Source organism: Suricata suricatta, chromosome 5 (assembly GCF_006229205.1).
Source record: "Suricata suricatta isolate VVHF042 chromosome 5, meerkat_22Aug2017_6uvM2_HiC, whole genome shotgun sequence".
NCBI lineage: Eukaryota > Metazoa > Chordata > Mammalia > Carnivora > Herpestidae > Suricata > Suricata suricatta.
This window is the reverse complement of record NC_043704.1, coordinates 60,642,568-60,664,341: the sequence shown is the minus strand read 5'-3', so window position 1 is coordinate 60,664,341 and position 21,774 is coordinate 60,642,568. Positions and strand designations below refer to the sequence as shown.

Genomic DNA, 21,774 nt, shown 5'->3' with positions numbered 1-21,774 from the left:
CATTACCCCCCATATGAGAGCATCACAGGTGAAGATTGCGCTAAGCCAAGGAAATTAAAGACCAGTAGGCATTAGCAGGATGGCAGAAGAGACATTTAATGACACTGACTGCCAAGGTGACACCCTCTCAGTCTTATTGGAGACTACTCTAAAGCAGGTCATTCACCCCCACCATGGGTCTAGATGACAGAATTACAACAAGCCACACACAGGGTTAGAAAATAACAATAAACACAAACCAAATCTCATTCTTCCCACCCCCCCACCCCACTACTTCCTAGGATAGGAAACAGCATCCTCACTGGCTAGTGTCAAGCTCAGCGGTGCATAGGATAACAGGAAGGGTGGGCTGCATAGATGTACACCATGAACAAATATCAAAAATTCGGGGTGGCACCACACAGCGGGCCCTGAGGAACTTGGCCTAGATAGAAGCCATAGTCTTAGAAGGACACACAGGAGTCAGGCAATCTCTGCTCACTCATTGTTTCATTCATTCCTTTTCAATGCAATGGCTGTACCATGACCATAAGTATGAAGAAGAGGGATGGTCATCACTAGTCATGCTGATGCTGTGCTTAAAAGAGTCCTACATCCCTTGATGCAACCCACTCCATTAAAAAAATATAAATACCCAATTCTTTCTCAAAGAACTGATTGTGACCTTTGGTGCTGATGTGTTCTCATTTCCATTCTTAGACTGGCCACCCTTGCCCTGGAATCTTGACTATTTTGACTTCCAAAGTCTTCTGGGAAATGTAAACATTCCTGAGATGGGTCTCTCAGCTGCTCAGTTTTCATTTAATCCCCGTGTAGGGACTCTGTCATTGTCAGTACAAAAAATAAGCCTGGGAGAGCTATGGTCCGACAGGAGCAGCTGGAGGGATTGCAGCCGGGTCCCTGAAGACAAACACTGGCCCCTGTGAGACGTGAGGAGGGCGGACAGTGGGTGGTCACAGCCAGCCCTCCTTGCCCTCACAGACAGTCCCCTACGGGAACTCTTTTCAATACCTGCTTAGCAAATGATATCCATTCATTTAGTCACAATAAATCCATGCAGCATCAATATTTTTGAGTACCAAGTATTATAAAGTGGTATGGTAAATATAATCTATGATAATTACAAGAACTTAATAACTAATACTTATTAATACATGCCGGGGAAAATGCTAAGTGCCTTGCATGAATTACTTGACTGATGTTTTCCCACAACCCTATGAGAGCTGCATCATAATTATTCCCACTTTAAAGATATTACCATAGCTACTCAAGTGGTAGAGCCAGGATCCAAAGCTAGGTCTGTCTGATTCCAAAGTCCACGCTCCTAAGTAATACAACCAACGGGCTCCACAAGTCTGTAGGGAATGTTGTTGTTACCCGGCTCAGGTCCTACCTGCCTGCCCAGGGCTCCCATTCCCCAGATGCTGGGAGTACGGCTGTGGGTAGGTCACAGCTGCCCCTTCTCTGGGACATCGCTGTCGGGCCCTCTCTGGTTAGCATGTGGAATTGGTGGTGACTGAGGTGAGTTTTCAAAAATCTGGCTCCTTGCCTCAAGGTACAACCAACTCTGCATACAATTATTGCTGCAACCAAGTCTTCAGCTGAGACCAAGTCCTGCTGAGCTTTCCTTCCTCAGTCCTATCCATCTACTCCTTCACTACCCTTCACCTGAGAGTGCATCCCAATAAATCACTCTCACTAGAATTCACATGTTAGCCTCTATTTCTGGGGATCTGATCTAAAACAGTTGCTCCTGGAAACGGCCTTAGAAGCAGACACAGGATAAGATTGTGGGGGGATCCCTCCCCAACTGGATCAAATACGAACCCCACCACTGGTGGTAGTATGGGCTGGGATATGGATGGAAGAGGATTCTGAGTTGGTGCCACATCGCTGACAATTGAGAAGTATGGAAAAAGAGTGATTATTCAAACTCTGGGATCGAGTAGCTTTTACCAAATTCCCCCCAGTGCAGGGAACGGGAGCATGACAGGCCCAGATCGCTCAGCACTTGGAAGCAAAGTGTGAGAGTCAAAGCTCCTCCTTGGCAGCATTTCAAGAAACACACACCTCCGGCACAGAAGACCAGGCACACAACCTAACTGTAAGTGATAGAACTTCAAAATAGGCTGGATTGTAAGCTTGTACAAGTCTCCTATGCCTAGCAAATGAGGGATCTCTATGACTTGGGAAGAGGATTTCTGGGTAGATTCCCTGAGAACCACCTGCTTCTCTTGTATCACATGGAACTACAAAAATGGCCCACTTCTCCTTGATGGAAGTTATGGCCCTGTTAGGACCTGTGTCCCTTACAGGGCATCAGCCCCATATTTAGGGCAAGACTGCAGCTTACTCTACCTAAGGAATACCAGGAATGCTGAAGGAGGAGAGAAGTTGTACCTAAAGGACATGGCCGACATGTACCGGCAGCAATGGGAGAACGTGTCTGGGAGTGAATTCTGAGAGCGAAAGGGTGCACTGGGCAAACTATGAGATTGGCCAATATTGGGACACATCTCATGACTTAGGATGTAACACCCTCACAAGAGCCCTGGAAGACAAGGCTAGTACACTGCTGTCAAGAGAGATGCCAACACCACTTTGGCAAACTATGGACGAAAAAAACCATTCAGACAAGTAGGGATGCAATGGCAGACATATGTAAAATCATAAGTTTCTACCCTCAGTTTCTACTAATGTTTGGTTTTTAGCCCCAGTTCCTGACACAATGCTCCTTAAACTCATAATTTCCTGAGTGATAGGAATGCTTTACACAGGTCTCCTAAATGACTTGGAATTTCCTGGTGATAAGAGTGTCTTTGGTTCCAATGAGGTGAACCACATTGAGTGGGCTCCTGGCTGGAGGCTGGTCACTAGAGAGACCAAGCCATGATTAGAAGCTTGGAACTTTCAGCCCCACCCACCCACCTCCATTCTCTTAAAAAAGGCAAGAGGCTGGAACATGAGTTAATAATAAATTTTGCTTACATGAGGAAGTCTCTATAAAAATCCCACAAGTATGAAGTTTAAAGAGCTTCCAGTTTTCTAAAAATATCCACATGCCAGGAAGGTAACATACCCCAGCTCTCCAGGGACAGATGCTCTTGTGCTTGAGACTCTTCATGACCTCATCCTGTGTATCTCTTTCATCCGGCTATTCATCTGTATCCTTTATCATTATCACATTGTTTATTATATAATAAACCAGTAAGTATAAGTCAGCATTCCTCTGGGTTCTGTGAGCTGTCAGCAAATTATCAAATCCAAGGAGGGGGTAGGAATTTCAATTTATAGCCAGTCAGTCAGAAGTACAGGTGACAGTCTGGGACTTGCAGTCGGTGTCTGAAAGTGAGGGCAGTCCTATAGGACTGAGCCCTTAATTTGTGGGTTCTGATGTTAACTCCAAGTAGATAGTGTCAGAACTGAATTGATTGTAGGACATCCAGATGGTGTAGAAGAATTGGTCAGTGTGGGAATAAACCCACCCATCTGCTGTTTAGAAGTGTTCTGTGCAATGTTAAGAGTAGAGAAGAGGAAAAAAAACACTTTTCCCCAATATAACCTACTAAATCAGGGATTGGCAAACTAAGGCCCATGGCTCAAATCTGGCCTACCACAGATTTTTGTACTGCCCGTGAGCTAAAAATGATTTTTATATTTTTAAGTGGTTGAAAACAAATTCAAAAGAAAAATAATATTTCATGACACATGAAAATTATATGAAATTCAAATTTCAGTGTTTATAAATAAAGGTTTGTTGGAACACAGCCATACTCATCCATTTACATATTGTCTGTGGTGCTTTCATGCAGCAATGGCAGAGTTGAATTGTTGCAACAGAGACCGTATAGCCCACAAAGTCTAAAAGATTTACTACCTGGCCCTTTACAGAGAAACTTGGTTGATCCCTGCACGACATAATTTTGAAAATCCAATAGCTGATTACATTTCTAGGGAAGATCCAGAGGACACTCTTTTACAAAGGTGAAAAAGAATGTGCTAGTGAAAAAAGCACCAGCATCATTGGGAACCTCAGTGGTATCTCTCCTCTGTCGGCCAGGGCTGAATGCTTTTATAGACCTGGATCCCTAGTAGCAATAAGAATGAGGAGACCCCAAAATGATACAGGGGCAGATGCCAGCACTTAAGACACAAATGTAAATTTGTGGATGTAGTTACTGCAATGGCACCCAAGGAAGCCTGGCCCACCAGGCTAATAAAGCACAGTGTTCCTAGGAAAAAAATAGATGGGCAGCCAACAGGGAGGGGTGTTACTTATATATGTACTCAAGAGATTAAGAATTCATGAGAGAAGGCTGAAACCAGCACTCCCCGCCCCAGTGTCCAGGTCTGTGAGCAGCACTGGGTGGATGCCATCCGTTCACCCCTCCACTCAGCTCTCCAGCCTTCTGCACCTGATTCTGTTTATTAAGAAGACTGACCTATGTGTACTGCATCAGCAGGCTTCCTTTCCCTCAGGCTTGAGTTTGGGCTCAACCAATGCACAGCAACAGTAGGGGATGGAGGGAAGGAGAGTAAGGTGAAGGTATAAATATTCCCCTGGCACTGTCTCTGCAGAGTTGCCTTGGACTGGCTGTAACCTTCAATCAAAGACTATAGTGCTTCTCAAGGTGGTCCCCTCCGCACATCTCTCCCTTTCCAGGTTCTAGTAAACCCCTTCTCCCCTTTCCCTTAAACACTAGGGGTGACAACACACTACTACACTTCTCCTAATAGTTTCTTTAATGCTGCCTCATCCTTTGTAACTGTCTGTTTTTAAGTGTCTTCAAGCCACCCGCCTTGAGAGTACTACGTGTTCCCAGCTACATCTAATTATATCACTGTATAATTGCTGAAAATCAAAGAGAAAGAAGGTTTTAAAAGAACCCGAAGAAAAAAGCCATATCTTCAAAAGAGCAAAAATAAGATTCACATAGTTTCTCAACAGAAATATGGGAAGCCAGAGACCACGGAAAAATGTTTTCCATGTGCTGAAAGAAAGTAACTGCCAACATAGAATTGTATACCCAGCAAAACAAATATATCATTTTTACATTAAGGAAAAATTAAAGACATTTTCAGACAAACAAAAACCAAGATAATTCATAAACAATATTATTCAGACAGAAGGAAAATGATACTAGGTACAAGACAGAAAATGCAGGAAGAAGTAAAGAGTAACTAAAAGGGTAAATCTAAGTGAACAGTGACTCTCAAAACAATACTAATTTCTTGCAGGGTCTAAAATATATATTAAACTAAAACACATGGTAATCATAGCATTAAGTTGAGAAAGTAGGTAAAAAAGAGTTAGTTTGTCTTAAGATTCTTGCATACTCTAAGAAATGATTAATGCACTAATTTATACTATACTTGAATAAGTCAGGGGTATGATTTGTAATGTCTAGTGTAACCACTAAAACAATAGCAAAAATAGCATAATTACCAAATAGATCTTTTTATAATAGTAAGTACTTAATTCAAAAGACAACAAGAAAGAGTAGGGGGAAAAGCAGGCAAAACATATATGAAGAAAATAAGGTGGTAGCTATAAACCCATATATCAGTAATAACAGCACTGAGTACATGGTCCAGAGAAAGAAATGTCAGGGACAAAGAGCTGGGTTGTTAACTGAGCCAAACCCGATTTGAGGGGAGAGTGAATCAGGAACAAGGGTAGAGGGTCTAGGATGAGGTGGAAAACAATGTTGGCAATTACAGACTTGCTTTCCCCCAAACGTTTGGTGACTGGGATGAAGGCGAGCTGGGGTGGCTTAAAAAGTCCAAAAGGACAGACAAACAGGGAGCAGAAATTCTCTCATTCATCCTAATCAGTAGCAACCAGTTTACAACACAAGCACATTAATCTAGTTCTAATTCTTCATTGTTTACGAGGCTTTCACGGGCACTGTGCTACCTGTTCTTCACAACTCTGGCAGAGAGCAAGCAGAATCACCGTCACCCCCACGTTCTGTAGGAGGAAATGGACACCCAGGAGATTCCACAGCTTCCCTGTAATCACACTCACTGCTGAGCTCAGAAACGACATCATACACTTCCCCACCCAGCGCTGTCAGCCACATGACTTCCTCAGAAGCTAGAGTAACAGAGGACGCATAGCCTACTGATCCTTCCACGTACCTTTTACCCCTAAATCTGGGGAATGTTTATGCCTCACCCTGCAGAAGTGCTGGGTAGCCCAGCAGCACAGAAGGTTGTTAAAATTAGATAACACACAAAAATCCCTAGTACCTAGTAGATGCCCAAAATGCAGCAAACTTACAATAGATAAATCCAACACTCTAGGGAGTGGCTTCAGGGACAGGCAAGAACTAGGAACTGTAGGTGACAGCAAGATGGGGGGCGGGAGGCATACAGATCCAGGCTTTCAGGAATTCCCAGGAAAGGAAAGGGACAGAAGAAGAGTGTAAATAACTTCACTGAAAGGCAGAGCAAGGACCTTAAAACAGATATGAAGGGCAGTGGGGGAGATCACATCAAGGTCTATCTCTGGACAGGAAGGGGACATGAAAGAACAGGGTGGCAGGGGTAGAGTGGCCATGACTGAGATGGACAGCCAGAGTCTTTACCTTTCTGGTCAGTGTGACCACCACGATGACTGCCATGCAGATGACTGCCAGCACTGTGGCCATGGCTCCAAGCAGTGGGATCTGGAACCCAGCACTGGGCTCAGCCACTGGAGGGGCGACAAAGTACAGATGGGGGGTGAGGGCTAGAAGCGAAGGACAGCCATTACACGGGGAAGCCTCTGTGTCAGGGCACAGAGGTGCGGCCAGGTCCTTCTCCAAGCCCAGCTGCCGGGACAGCAGAGCACCTGTGTGGCTCACTGTAAAATCCGTGGCTGATCTCTGGAACCAGAGAAGACCATTAACACTCCCTTCCTCGATTTGACAAAATCACTTTCCGTGATAATCATGAAATGAAACAAAAAATAACATCCAGAAAAAAAAACCTGAAAGTGAATATTTTTATTAAGTTTCATATTTATAATAATACTAATAAAATGCTTAATTAAAAATTAAAATAAAATTAATTATAGCACAAAACAGAGAGGGGAAGCATATAACCTCTCACATTAAGCCTACAACATTTTCTCAGCTGTGAGACCCCAAAGAGAGTAAAGTTCTAGAGGTTTATCCTTTGCTTTTTCTCAGCACATGGCACATAGCAGGTGCTTAATAAATATTTGTGATATGGAATTAAAGCATGAACAAATGAATTTCTATTAAGATATAAACTGTAAGGAGAAGAAGCAGAAAGGGAGTTCTGAAGAATGATAGCTGATCCAAGGACAGCGAGAAACAGAACAATTGCCCAGGTGTGTGCTGCATTGTACAGAGACGGATTTCCAGGCTGGCTTGTCCCATTCCCACCTCCTTCCTAGGAGCTTGGGCAGACCGCAGGGGTCCAGGAGGTTTTGAGAGAAGAATAGAGCAGAGGCCAGATCCTCTTCCCTCCACGGGCTTACACTGTGGGAAAGGTGGCCAAGGAATGCAGTCAAGGCAGAGCCCACAGGACCCACACGGTAGCAAGGGCGAAGGAGTCCACGTCCCCCAGAACAAGTTCCTCCTGCACTGCAGACTCAGCCTCTCGCTTTGGCTGCAGGTAGGGGAAGAGGGCAGACGGGGAGCAAAGTAGTCATGGAGAACACAGCTTCCAGGGGGCAGAAGCGCTGTGGCGGCTGTGCAGAGAACCAGAAAGGATTTAGGCTCTTCCCCACATGCTGCATTGACCTGTATCAGAGCCAGCCAAGAAGCAGCATTTGAAAAGGAACTTTAAAGTCGCTTTTTATCTTCTCAGTCTACACATATTCTGCTAGCTCATAAAGCTTAATCTCCAACACAATTGATGGCAGCAGATAGAAGCTCTGAGGGTGTAGGGGCGCCTGGGTGACTCAGTTGGTTGAGCGTCTCTGACTCTTGATTTCAGTTCAGGTCATGATTCCGAGGTTGTGGGATCGAGCCCCAGGTCAGGCTGCACACTAAGTGTGGAGCCTGCTTAAGATTCTCGCTCTCTCAGTCTCTCTCTCTCTCTCTCTCTCCTTCTCCTTCTCTCTCTCAAATTAAAAAAAAAAAAAAGCAAGAAGCTCTGAGGGTGTAGTTTAGTGGAACCAGATCATCTGTGTTAAAACCAGCTGTACTGCTTGGAGCCATGGTAAGGCTCAGCCTCCACCTCCAGCAAATAGCCACATGGGAGGAGCTGGCAGTCATAGCTAACACTTACTTAGTACTTACCATGTTCCAAGCCTTGTTTGTTCTTTTCTTTTTTTTTTTAAGCTTATTTATTTTGAGAAAGAAACAGCATGAGTGGGGGAGGGGCAGAGAGAGAGAAGGAGAGAGAGAATCTCAAGCAGGCTCCACAGCACTATCAGCACATAGCCTGATGCAGAGCCCAAACCCACAAAACCGTGAGACCATGACCTGAGCTAAAATCAAGTCGAACGCTTAACCAACTGAGTCATCCAGTCCTTGTTTTACGGCATTTTCTTGTAGTAAGGAATTCAATCTTATGTTAGAACCTCATAAGGTTACATCTATTTTCATTTCACAGATGAGAAAACCAATGCACAGAGAAGCTGAGTAATCTTTCTGAGGTCAACAGCAGCACCAAGATTTGGACCCAGGCTGGCTGGTGACAGTCTGAGCTCATAACCACTCTGCTATACTGTTTCTCAGATACAAGAATCTTTCCTGACTTTCCAGAGAACTGGTTTAAGTGTTCAGGTGGATAATGAATGTGAGAAATTCTGGAAACTATGAAGTACAATACACAGGTAAATTATTATACATTTACACTTAGCACACACTGTTTTAATCCTCTATAAAACTTAGAAGCCAGGGGCACCTGAGTGGTTCAGTCAATTGAGCATTTGACTTCAGTTCAGGTCATGATTTTGAGGTTTGAGAGTTTGAGCCCTACATCGGGCTCTCTGCTGTCAGTGCAGAACCTGCTGCAGATCCTCTGTCTCCCTCTCTCTCTGCCCCTCCCCCCTCTCAAAAATAAACACTAAAAAAAATAAAAACTTAGAAGCTGATTCTTTTTCTTTTATTTAAAGTTTATTTTTGAAAGAGAGACAGAGCACAAGCTGGGGAGGGGCAGGGAGAGGGGGAGAACGCAGAATCTGAAGCAGGTTCCAGGCTCTAAGCTGTCAGCACAGAGCCCCATGTGGGGCTCAGACCCACAAGCTGTGAGCTCATGACCTGAGCTGAAGTCAGACACTTAACTGACTGAGCCACCCAGGTGCCCCAGAAGTTAATTCTAATTTGCCTGACTGATGCTAAACTAATCATCGAGAACCCTTCCCAAATGATCTTAACAAGTGTTCTTCCTAACCAACACGTATAAGATGCCCTTCTTACCTAAAACAAGGGCTCTCAATTCTGCTGCACATCTGAATCACCCGGCATGCTTTTAGAATCAATGACATCCTACCTTTGCCCCTAGAGACTCTGATTAAATTCATCTGGGAGGGGGCTCCAGCATCAGTTATCATTTAAAAGCTCCCTGGTGGGGCACCTGGGTGGTCAGTTGGTTAAGCTTCTGACTTCGGCTCTGACCATAATCTCATGGTTCGTGGGTTCTAGCCCTGCAACGGGCTCTGTGCTGACAGCCTGGAGCCTGCTTCAGATTCTGTGCCCCCACTTCTCTCTGCCCCTCCCCTGTTCATGGAATGTCTCTCTCTCTCTCTCTCTCTCTCTCTCAAAAATAAATAAACATTAAAAAAAAAGTTTAAGCTCCCTGGTGATTTGAATGTGAACTGGATTGAAAGCCCCTACTCCGACAGTGTTTAGCAGGAACACATCTTCTGTTCTGCAGGATGAAAGTTCATCAGCCACCCTGCTCCAGAGGGCATACCTGAGCTTTGTAGGACCTCCAGAAAGAGTGTCCCTCTGTAAATCCCGTCGGGGTAGGTGTGAAAGGTACAAAAGTACTCCCCTGTATCATTCCTGGTCAGCGACTGCAGGGTGAGGTCCAGGTTAGGGCCGGGAGCCACTCGCTCCCTGAAGGCTGGAGAGATGTGCCACCCCAGGCGGGCATGATGAACGGCCACAAGTTGGTCCTGCTGTTCCCAGTTGACCTGTGTCACTTGGGCAGTGGTAGAGGAGAGGTGACACTGCAAGATGACAGAGCCACCTTCCTCTGCAGAAACATTCCCCATTGTTACTATCCTGCCGGACACGGCTCCTAGAGAAGGGAGAAAGTGTGCATGAGTCCTGTGTCAACAGCTGTCCTGGAATCTTCCTGTAGAAATCCTAAAGCGCTTTGAGGTTAGAATTGGTTTCTGGAATGACAATCTCTCCCATCCATCTGGTCACTCCCCACAAGGACTAAAACTGCTACACTTCACCCACTCACGATATTCTGCTATGATTTAGCTTCATGACCAGCTCGTTGATTATTTCCACGTACTTCTTTTGTCTCCAGACCTAGAACATAAGCCCTGTCAGTCACCATTTCTGTTTTACTTCATCTTCCAACAGCCAGTTCTGCGCTGGGCACATTATTCCTTGAAATAAAACTTTGTTGTTTGTTTTGGGGTGCCTGGAAAAATCCAAAGGAAATGAAGACTGGAGAGAAACTTGTTTCTCCCAGACAAAACCACCTCCTCAGCACTGACCACCCCCAATCATCTTGGGTACAGCTCCACCCTCAAACGGTTCAAAAAAACCAACATGCAAATTAAATTATAATATAGTGTCTCAATATCTGTACCCCCTCAGAAACTTAATGTCTATGATTTTTATTATAGAAATGAACATATCTAATGTAAATTCAACCTATAAAGGCAGACTCTGGAACCTGTAAGGAAGACATTTTTGATCCACAGAAAATGTATAATGTCTTTCTAGACGTTTCCTCAAGAACAGAGGAAAGAATGATGAACAGGAGTGAAATTTTACAGGCAAGCTGATCCTTCTCCTCCTTGTTTCCCTTCTCTCCCTCTGTTTCCTTCCTTGGGTTGACCAGTCAGACACCTGAACCCCAAGGCCTCCATCTGCCACACAAAACAGAACCTGTTTCCCAGAGGCTGCCTTTTCTCACACGAGGGGACACAAGATTCCGAAAACCATGACTTTCCTTTCCTCACTGCCACTCCCAGCTTAATTTCCTCCTTCTGTTTCTCCAGTAGCAGGCTGGATGTACAGGCCTTACCTGAGACGGGGAGGGGGGCCTGCCTCAGCCCCTGTGCCCAAATCAGGAGGAGATACCACTGCATGCTTCTGCCTGGCGGGGGCCTACAGGAAGCAGCATCGGCCTCTTCTACCACCAAAACCGGCGGACTGTGGCTGGCAGGCCAAAACTGAGCCTACGATAAGAGAGGGTCTCGGAAAAACTGAGTTCAGCAAAAACAATGTCAGAGACAGATGAGAAAGCTCTCAACAAGTACACAAACTGCATAGGGTGAGCCACAAGAAAGACCATGAAGGAAACACACTAAAAAATAAACAAAAATGTGGTTACAGACACATTGGTCTCTAGGTTACTATTAGTCAATCTACTGTTTTCAAATTCTGTCTTAAGGCACTTGTTTGGTGCCAGCCTTTGTCTAACAAGCTCAAGGGCCCTGTGTATCTGTGTAACGCCCAAGATTTTGAAAAGCCTGTGGAGTTCATTGGGCTCCGCTGGTTTCATCCTTCTGAGGAATAGGCACCGATAAGAGAAATCTAAGTTTGCACACTTACAGACCAGGACTTGCACTGAAATCTAATGAGCCCGTGAGCAGGGGCATTCACCTCAGAGGCAAGATGTAGGCAGGACAAAAAGTCTCAGACAACAGAGCAACTTTCCTTCAAATAAGGTCCTCTTCCCGAATCTGAGTTCTTCTGGCTCATTTATCTGGACTGAGACTTTGTTGAACTCTGGCTTAGCTTCTCTAACTCAGTACAGTCAGAGGGGCCAGAAGAAGGAGTTTGCCTGTGACTGATGCCCCTTCCCCACTGCCCACGAAAACCACCAGTGCAGAGAGGGGTGAGCCCGTCACCTGACCCTGGGAAGGGGCTGATTAATACTAGTCTAGAGTTTCCAGCTCATTATCAAGTTTTACCATTGACCCATCCTTCTTCCTTCCCTCCCTCCGTCTATTCTTGCATTCACTTGGGAGTCCTAAGAGCCTACAAAGCACCAGACTCAGCACCAGGCTCTGGGCGGACAGGGAGGATAATAATAGTCCCTGCCTTCAGATACTCAAAGCTTGCTCTCTGGCGAAGCTACACTCTGGGGGAGGGAGGTGGAGAGTCTATTCACCTGCCTCTAGGCGTCACCTCTGCTACCTTGGGGATGTTTCATGGTGTATATCCTGAAAATCTGCTGCTCCACCAGGGGGAACATCTAAGGGACCTCGTGCTGTGCCCCTCCATTCTGGACAAGGCCCTGAGCCTTCCACACTGTCCACACTGTCCAGGCTCCCGTCTTCCTTTCCCCCTTCTCCCCTACAGGATGCTCCATCTCAAATCACTTTCCTGTCTTCCCTGGATTCTACCCATTCCCAATGGGATACCATGACTCACGCATCCCCCACAGCCCACCTCCAATCTCTGAGACAATCTATGCCTCATCAACTTCTCTCTGCCCTAATTCAGCCTGTCCTTCAAGGCTCACATTGAGAGACATCTCCTCCATCTCCTTCCAACCATCATAGTGCCTGAAGCTGGGGAATTTGGTAATACCTAACGTGTGTCCAGGGAGGTACAGAGGTTGAAGGGGCAGAGTGTTTCCAAAACTGATTATCCAGGCAGAGGAGCCCGGGTGGGAGAGCTGAGAGCAAGTAGTGGAAATAGGGCACAGAGAGGGGGACGCTGGAGTTTGGGTTAGAAAACATTTACAGTTTGTGTTTCCATAGTAGGGTGGGGGAAAGCCATAGAGGTAGGATCTGTCTTATATAAAAAGAAACACCAAGAAACTTAGACTGAGTTTTTTTAAAAAGGTTAAAGAATTTTTCTATTTGTTTCTTATTTTTAAGTGTCTGACTTTTTTTTTAAGTTTATTTAGTTTGAGGGTGAGAGAGAGAGCTCCACTGAGGGAGGGGCGGAGAGAGGGAGAGAGAGAGAATCCCAAGCAGACTCCACTGCTCAGCACTCAGCACAGAACTCCAATACAGAGTTGATCTCACAAGCACAAAACCACCACCTGAACAGAAATCAAGAGTCAGACGCTCAACTGACTGAACCACCCAGGCACCCTTCTCTGTTTGTTTCTAAGCAATCAGTCTACAGAGGAATGTAGTCAAGTCTATTTTCACCAATGGTGCTCTCCAATGATATTTATTTGAGGGTGATGATTAACAGACTATGGTGAAAAAAATAGGTAGGTCCAATCCAAATTGCTCAACCTCCTGAAGCCTGTTTCTTTTTTATTTTTTTTTTAATATTTATTTATTTTTGAGAGACAGAGCATGAGCAGGGGAGGGGTAGAGAGAGAGGGAGACACAGAATCTGAAGCAGGCTCCAGGATCTGAGCTGTCAGCATAGAGCCTGACACAGGGCTCAAACTCACCATCTGCAAGATCATGACCTGAGCCGAAGTCGGCCACCTAACCGACTGAGTCACCTAGTCTGCCCCTCCTTATCTGTAAATAAGAACAGTAGTACCCCTCCCACATAGCCTTGTGAGGATTCAGTGAACTATGTTCAGCAAGCTGTTTAGCATAGTGTCTGGAACACAGGAAGGGTTCAATACATCAGTAATACTACTGATAATAGTATTAATGAAACAAGTGAAGGGGCACCTAGGTGGATTAGCAGTTCAAGTGCCTGATTTTGGCTCAGGTCATAATCTCACAGTTTGTGAGTTCAAGCCCCACATGGGGCTCTGTGCTGACAGCTCAAAGCCTGGAGCCTGCTTTAATTCTGTGTCTCCCTCTTCCTCTGCCTCTCCTGTGCTCATGCTCGCTCGCTCTCTCTCTCACTCTCTCTCTCACTCTCTCTCTCTCTCTCACTCTCTCTCTCAAAAATAAACATTAAAAAATTAAAAGCAAGTGAAAGAAACATCAAAGGAAACTATCCCTCTTCTATGTCATACATTTCAGCAGGAATAAAGCCCTGGTCTCTGGATTAGAGTTCTAAGCTAACCTCTTCATTCTTTCATATGCAAATGATATTAAAATATGAGGATAAAAATATTCCTGCAGAGATGTGGCCACTGTACCAACTGGAAGCAGAGAAGGTCTTGGGAATGTGAATGACAGAAGAGTCGCTCCAAGAAACCTTCCAGAAGTCCCTCCAGGAGCCATCTGGAGCTCCATCTGGAAACATGGCTGCTATGGCCCCTCACGCAGCAGTGGCCCCAGCCAGAGCTGAGCAGGGCAGAGGTGAGACACAGGTCTGGACCAAGAGCTCCTAGGGCCACCCTGAGCCTTCAGCGCCAGTTGCCAGTCTCTGCAGCACAGCCCCTGTAGCACAGCGTGGACCTCTGTGGTCAGTCAGATGCTAGTTCACATCACTATTTGAATAGAGCTGGGGAGAGAGAGGGACGCAAATCATGAGAAACTCTTGAATACTGAAAACAAACCGAGGGCTGAAGGGGAAGGGGGCCGGGGGGAAGGGGGTGATGGTCATGGAGGGGGGCACTTGTGGGGAAGAGCACTGGGTGTTATATGGAAACCAATTTGACAATGAACGATTATAAAATAAATAAATAAATAAATAAATAAATAAATTTTTTAAAAAAGAGAGTTCTAAAACAAACCACCAGTTTTTTTTCTCCTCTGACTTCTGCAGTCGTGGGCTAGACAGGCTTGGTGGCCCTTGATACAGCTGTGTAGGTGCTGGAGAAGGGACTCCATTTGCATCTAACAGAGGAAGGAGCGCTGGCCTAGAATGTAAAGCACTCCCCAGCCTTCCCCTCACCCTGCAAACCCACTGCCCATTCCATCAGCTCCGGCTAGAAGTCTGTGGCCCAGCAGGGGTCATAACACAGGGTGAGGGGTGCTAAGAGTGGTCACACTTTCCACAAGGCCTGCAACTTGTACACAGGAAACACCATTTGGAGCACAGGACAATCTCTCAGCAATGCGTTTGAGCTTCAGCCTCTCCAAAGTCTTTCCTAGGGCTCAGAAGTGGTGGGGAGCTTCAGGGATATCACAACTTTCCTCTCCCTCCCCTTCCCTACCTTTAATCAAACTCAACATCCTGAAGCTGCAGGGAGGGGGCCTTTTTAGACAAGTTCCCAGACTCTTTACCTCAGAGACCAGCACCTGTTGGCAACAGGCTGTATTGTGGCCAAGGCGGGCCTCCTGCAGGTGCGCACAGGGCTGAGGGAGCAGGGAGACGAGAGGGAAGCAGGAAGCGGGAGGGGGGATGGACGAAACTGGCATGGCACTCCAGGCACCCAGAAGAGCCTACCCCAGGTCCACCATTTGCCAAAGGAAAGCCGCCTCACAGCAGAGCTATCTGAGCAGTGGAGCAATTGTTTCAAAGCTCTTGTTGAGAGAGCGGCCTCAGAAAATCAAAGATTTAACAAGAAAGGAATGTCTATGACCTCAAGATTTTTAATAAGCCTGTGAGCTACAGGGCTTGTAGGCTAAAACTGGCTCAGGACAAATGCAAATGGGGAGAATCTGCGGAGAGGATTGCTGACTGTTGTTAGTCTAAGCTCCCTCAGGTAAGGTGACTCTGAGGACCTCCCCGATTGGGGCTGCGGACTATGAGAAGTTTCCTGTGCCTTCCCAGCTGTGAAAATAGGACTGAGACTCCCCAGGAGAGGTTGGAATGCGGAGTCAGAAGAAAAATCTTTGGGAAGAAGCAGCTGATGTCTCCTCAGGCTGGGCCTCTCTGGCATCTCTTCCTGGCCCACCCAGACCCCCCCCCATTACTCCCCTCTGATCCCTTCTCCACCCTTAAGTGATTATACTATCAGTCTCCCACACACACCGCATCTGCCTGAGAAAGGTATCCTCTACCCCTGCAGCCTTGTTTCCTACTTCCTGCCACCTGGAGCGCTTAGCATCTCCCACAACTAGGATGAGGAATAGAAGTACAGGGAAACATCTTTCAAGGAACCTCCTAGCCATCAAGAGCTCTCTCTCCCCCACTGAAAAGAATGCCTGGCCTACGATTTCACAGGGGGACTGTAACAAGCCTTTAGAGAGCAGACCATTTCAATGTTACGGAAAATATACCGACATACAACACAAAAGAAAACTTCCAAATTAGTTCTATGAAATGAATTTCAAACTGATATAAAAAATGATTAAGGTTGCACACATAGAAGAAAAACAGATCCTAATCTCTTAGGAACACTGAAGGAAAAATTCTAAATAAAAATTGCCACATAGATGCCAATAGCATATTAAGCAAAATAAACAATGACCAGGTAGAGTCTATACCATGACTGCAGGATGATTCAATACCAAAAAAAAAAAAATCATTAATATTAAACACTGTATGTACATAGAAAAAGCAAATGGTCATTTCCTTTGATGCTGAAAAGAAAATTCAATCCCATGACTGATTTTTAAAAAAACACTCAGCAAAATGAAAATCGATAAATTCTTTCTTAACATAATTACTCTTTCTTTCTCTCTCTCTCACACACACACACCAGCCCCAAAATCAAAATCTTCTTTTTTAATGAATGAATTGATCAACAGTAAAACCCACACAGAAAGCTTCTTTTTTTCTTTAATGACACAGAGACAGAGACAGACAGAGAGAGAATCCTAACCAGGCTTCATCCTCAGCGTGGAGCCCAATGCGGGACTCAATCCTATGACCCCAGAATCATGACCTGAGCCAAAATAGTCGGCTCAACCAAGTGGACCACACGGGAGCCCAAAGCCAACATCTTTTTTGATGGGAAGACACTGGAGTTATTCCCACTAAAGTCAGGAATAAGACCAGGTATTCACTTTTGCTGCAACTAGTTAACCACTGATTAGAAGTATTAACCAATTTGATTAAGTAAGAGAAGCAGTTTGAGGCATAAGAATTAGAAATAAAGATATAAAAATTCTCTAGTTATCAATGCTTGTATAAGTAGAAAACCCAGAGAATCAATGGGAAAAAGACCATAAACAGTAGAACTCTGTTAAATTGGCAGGATATAAAATTAATAAAAATAAACATATAGTCTTCCTATATACAATCATCAACCAGTTATATTTGGAAGAGAACCCCCATTAACAATAGCAGCAAAGAAAAGAAAAGAAAAAATATTTAGGAGTAAATTTAAGAAATGTGTAATGGCCATACAAAGAAAACTTCCCAGAATGAATCAGCTATTCAAATAAAATTTTAAATAAAACCATATATATATATTTTTTAAATCTGTGAATTCCTTTGAAACCTGGAAGTGGAGACAACCTTTTTAACTGTGAGTCAAAGTCTAGAATCAATAAATACAATTTGGTGAGGAATTTGACAATATTATTATTTTTTTTTTTAGAGAAAAAGAGAGAGAGCAAGCGGGGAGGGGCAGAGAGAGAGAAAAAGAGAGACTCCCAAGGAGGCTCCTCACTGTCAGTGCAGAGCCCAATGCAGGGCTTGAAGTTATGAACTCAGATCATGACCTGACCCAAAATCAAGATTCCAATGCTTAGCCCATTGAGCCAACTAGGCACCCCTCAGCACATATTTAAAATACATTTTTTAAAAAAAGCTTTTTTGCACTAAAAGAGTCTTAAAGGTGAAAAGACAAATGACAAACTAGGAACAAATATTTGGAACTTATTTCACAGCCAAATGATTCATCTCCTTAACATAAAGAGTTCCTGGAAATCAGAAAAGAAAAAGACCAACCACCCTGAACATGCCAAAATACACGAACTGATAGTTTATAGCAAAAGAAATACAAATGTTCCTTAAACATATGGAAAATTCCTCAACCCCCGTTGTAAAGACAGAGATATGCATTAAAACAACACTGTGATATCATGTCTCCCCCACCAGATTGGCTAACGTCAGGACTGTAACAATACACTCTACTAGTGAGGCTGTGAGGAAGCAAGTCTTGCCATCGAATGTTGTGGGAATATGAAATGATATCCTTCCTTTGGAGGAGAATTTGTTAGTATCGATCAAGGACCCAAGAATCCTACTTCTGGAAATCTATTCTAAGGATGTAACTTCACAAATATGAAATGACAGGGGCTCCTGGGTGGTTCAGTTGGTTAAGTGTCCAACTTTGACACAGCTCATAATCTCACAGTTCATGAGTTCGAGCCCTGCTACAGGCCCTGTGCTGACAGCTCAGAGCCTGGAGCCTGCTTCAGGTTCTGTGTCTCCCTCTCCCTCGGCCCCTTCCCCACTCATCTCTGTCTCTCTCTCTCAAAAATAAATAACATTAAAATAGTTTTAAAAAAAACAAATGTAATATAAAATACGCAAAATGTTACTCATTAGATGTTACATGTACTAGCAAAAAAAAAAAAAATTAAATGACTCAAATGTCCATCAATCTTGTTGAATAAACTATGACACCAAGTCCCTTATTGAACAAACACCTTCCTGTGAGGCACAACTAGGCAACCATGAAAAGAATGGAGTCATCTTGATATATTAACACAGAATGATCTCCAGAAGACTTACATAAAAAGGAGTGGTGCCCAGAAGTGTGTATAATATGCACACCTCATGAGTAACAGGGAATAAGAATATGAGCACAATTTTGCTCATGTTTGTAATAAGGAACACTGTTAAGAATTAATCATAACTCCATGTTTTAAATTAGTCAATGTTAGATGGCAGAAGAGGGACTGGAGAGAGAGGGGATTAGGATGGAAGAGAAACTGCTTTGGGCATAGCATTTAATTTCTAGGATGTCAATGTTTTACATGTCTAAAAATACATCTTAAATAAAACAAAAGCAAAAGAAAGACCATCCCTAAAATTAAAGGAAAAAAGAAACAAATCCGTCTAATTGCATCTAAAATGAATAGCATAACTACAGTGAGAAAATAGTTAACTGAGTTTCAAACTTAGCACTTCGTATTTCCTTAGTGGGACATATTCTAGGATAAAGAAATATATTCCAGGGGCGCCTGGGTGGCTCAGCCGGTTGAACGTACGTCTGGCTTTGGCTCAGGTCATGATCTCGCGGTTAGTGGGTTCAAGCCCCGCATCGGGCTTTGTGCTGACAGCTAGCTCAGAGCCTGGAGCTTGTCTTCAGATTCTGTGTCTCCCTCTCTCTCTCTCTAACCCTCCCTTGCTCATGCTCTCTCTCTCTCTCTCTCTCTCTCTCAAAAATAAATTAAAAACATTAAAAAAAAAGAAAGAAATGTATCCCATTCAGTTTTCTTATTATTTTGAAAAAACAATATAACAAATAAGTTATTATATTAACATTGTTAGAAAACAAGCTTTTCAGCATAAGAGGAAATAGAAGTACACATTCAAATAATTAAATTACCCCCTGTAATGTTAAATTTGAATTTAAACTATAAATACTATTGATTTTAAATCATGATTTATGTATATATATATAAGAATATATGCATATATTTTTGAATGAATGCTTTTTAAAAATTTTTTTAATTTTAATTTATTTTTGAGAGAGAGAGAGAGAGAGACAGAGTACAAGTGGGGGAGAGGCACAGAGAGAGGGAGACACAGAATCCGAAGCAGGCTCCAGGCTCTGAGCTGTCAGCACAGAGCCTGTAGCGGGGCTCAAACTTGTGAACTGTGAGATCATTACCTGAGCTGAAGTTGGACACTCAACCAACTGAGCCATCCAGGCGCCCCAATGAATTCTTGAATCAATTTATCTAATATATTCTTCTAAATCATCTTGTTATGCCCAGATCATAGTATCGTCCCCAAAAACCAGAGACCACCAGGGAGACCCAGTCATGCATGCAAAAGCTAAGGGCATTTATTATTACGGGCTTAAGTTTGCCGGGCTTCAGCTCAGGCTCTCAGCATGGATCCACTGTGCTGGTGAAGTCTGTGAGCCCCAGCTTAAGCCCGGTGAGCTTAGGCCATAATAAGATGCCCTTTGCTTTTGCATGCGTGACTCGGTCTCCCTGGTGGTCTCTGGTTTTGGGGGGACGATATTGTGATCTGGGCATAACATTCTCCTACAAACCAAGGAGAGAAGCCTCAGAAGAAACCAAACCTACCCACACATTGATCTTGTCCTTCCAGCCTCTAGAACTGTGAGGAAAAAAGTTCTGTTGTTTAAGCCACACAGTCTGTGGTATCTGTGAGTTTTATGCCAGCCCTCACAAACTAATATTTTGTGATAAGGACACTGTGGCTACATAGGAGAAGTTTTGGGAGATTTCTACTGAAGCTTTTAAATGTGAAATGTCATGATGTCTGTGATTTTTAAGTCCCCAAAAAACTAATAAAGAAAAGGTGCACAATGTTGATTGTTAAATTTACGTGATAGGAATATGGGTATTAAGTATTATTATTCTGTCTATAAACTCAAAATTCCTCGTAGAAAGTCAAAATTAAAGGAAAGGAAACCTCTGGGTGCAGCAGGGAGAGGAAGGCACGAGGCAGGATGGGGAGGCCCAAGGACAAAGAGCCGGTGCTGGGGAGGGAGAGAAGACCCCTGATCAGGAGGCGCCTGCCTATTTCAGGACTGAATGTGGGAATCTGTTTTTAACCTATCTGAACATGATACAGGGTGATTAGAATTCAACGGTGCGTTGTGTCCGTGGAATTGCCAATAGTAAGGCTTTGAAAAGAGAATGATTAAAAATGAATTTGGTTTGACTGTGAGACATTACTAATTTCAGTCACTTACATTAACTACTAAACATTTAAGTATAAATACCATTTAGCATAACAATAATTAAGTATAAAACTGCAAAATACAATAGGAAATATACAATTAATTTAAAATGTCATAATAACTAGAGCTTTTCAGTATTTAGCCAAATTCCTCATATTGGGTAGGTAGTTCCTAGTCTGAGCTAAGGCTGCTTCTCAGTCATAACAAATCTAGCAGCCCTAACACATTTCTTCATGTCAATCAATCAACAAACACTGAGCACTTACTTTGCAAAACTACTGTGCTAGGCATTATGGTTAGTACAAAAAAGTAACAGGTTATTCAAGTAGTTCACAATCCAAGTAGAAAGTTTTAGACCCAAATAAAAATAACAAAAAATATAAGGTAGGCTATACGTGCGAATGACCAGCAGGGACAAGTAAAGGTAGATTTCTAGGATAGTCATTTGTATTAGGTAAAAAAAAGAAAGACGTGTTTGTGCCGCTGAAGCAAGGATATTTAATCTTAGAGCAAGGAGATATAGCTTAATAATCTGAAGGCACATGCAGAATCAGTAACAAGTGTTGGCATGCAGCCAATGCCTGGACAGAGTTGCGATGGCAGTGTTAATTCACATACCAAGAGTCGTGTGCTCCTAGGCAACACTTCAGAAATATGATGGGATACCCGGGCGTGCTTCGACTGAGTGTTTACAAACATACACTGTGAAAGAAAAAAACATTATAGATGTGGATGGTGTCATAGCTCGAGAGAAGGTATGACCAAAGTCTCAGTAAAAGTGGGGACCATTGATTCCTAAGTGCCCACCTGATCTCACAGGGGTTGATGGGCATAGCCTGCCCCCTTGGAAGATGCCTGATGCCCCTCTGAAAGTACTTGGGCACGCTGTGCCTCCTGCGGGGCTGGAGGGTGAGTGTAAGTATCAGACTGTGGCACTCAGAGTCCTGGCTCAAAACAGACACACGTTCTCTTGGCCTTACGGAATTGAAACTACCTTTCCAGAGTGTCTGAGAAGACGTCAAAAGAAAGGTGAGACATGATCTGAGGAATGAATAACCAAGAGCATGTAGCATTCTG

General features: G+C 43.9%; 1 protein-coding gene across 9 annotated transcripts in view; it reads right to left on the bottom strand.

Annotated features, from left to right (window-relative positions):
• Window positions 1-21,378, bottom strand: part of TIGIT (T cell immunoreceptor with Ig and ITIM domains) — a 47,120-nt gene extending 25,742 nt beyond the window's left edge. For 5 of the 9 annotated variants that reach the window (XM_029939346.1, XM_029939351.1, XM_029939345.1 and 2 more), the window contains exons 1-3: window positions 11,176-12,049; window positions 9,877-10,206; window positions 6,591-6,697 (exon numbers count right to left, since the gene is read on the bottom strand). In XM_029939346.1, the coding sequence (XP_029795206.1) occupies window positions 6,591-6,697; window positions 9,877-10,206; window positions 11,176-11,239 (501 nt within the window). In that variant the 5' untranslated portion in view covers window positions 11,240-12,049. Of the gene's footprint in view, window positions 1-6,590; window positions 6,698-9,876; window positions 10,207-10,377; window positions 10,397-10,431; window positions 10,769-11,175; window positions 12,050-21,315 lie in introns of those variants that run through there. The other 4 variants (XM_029939344.1, XM_029939347.1, XM_029939349.1 and 1 more) reach the window with 4 other exon arrangements.
• Window positions 21,379-21,774: the final 396 nt, after the last annotated feature.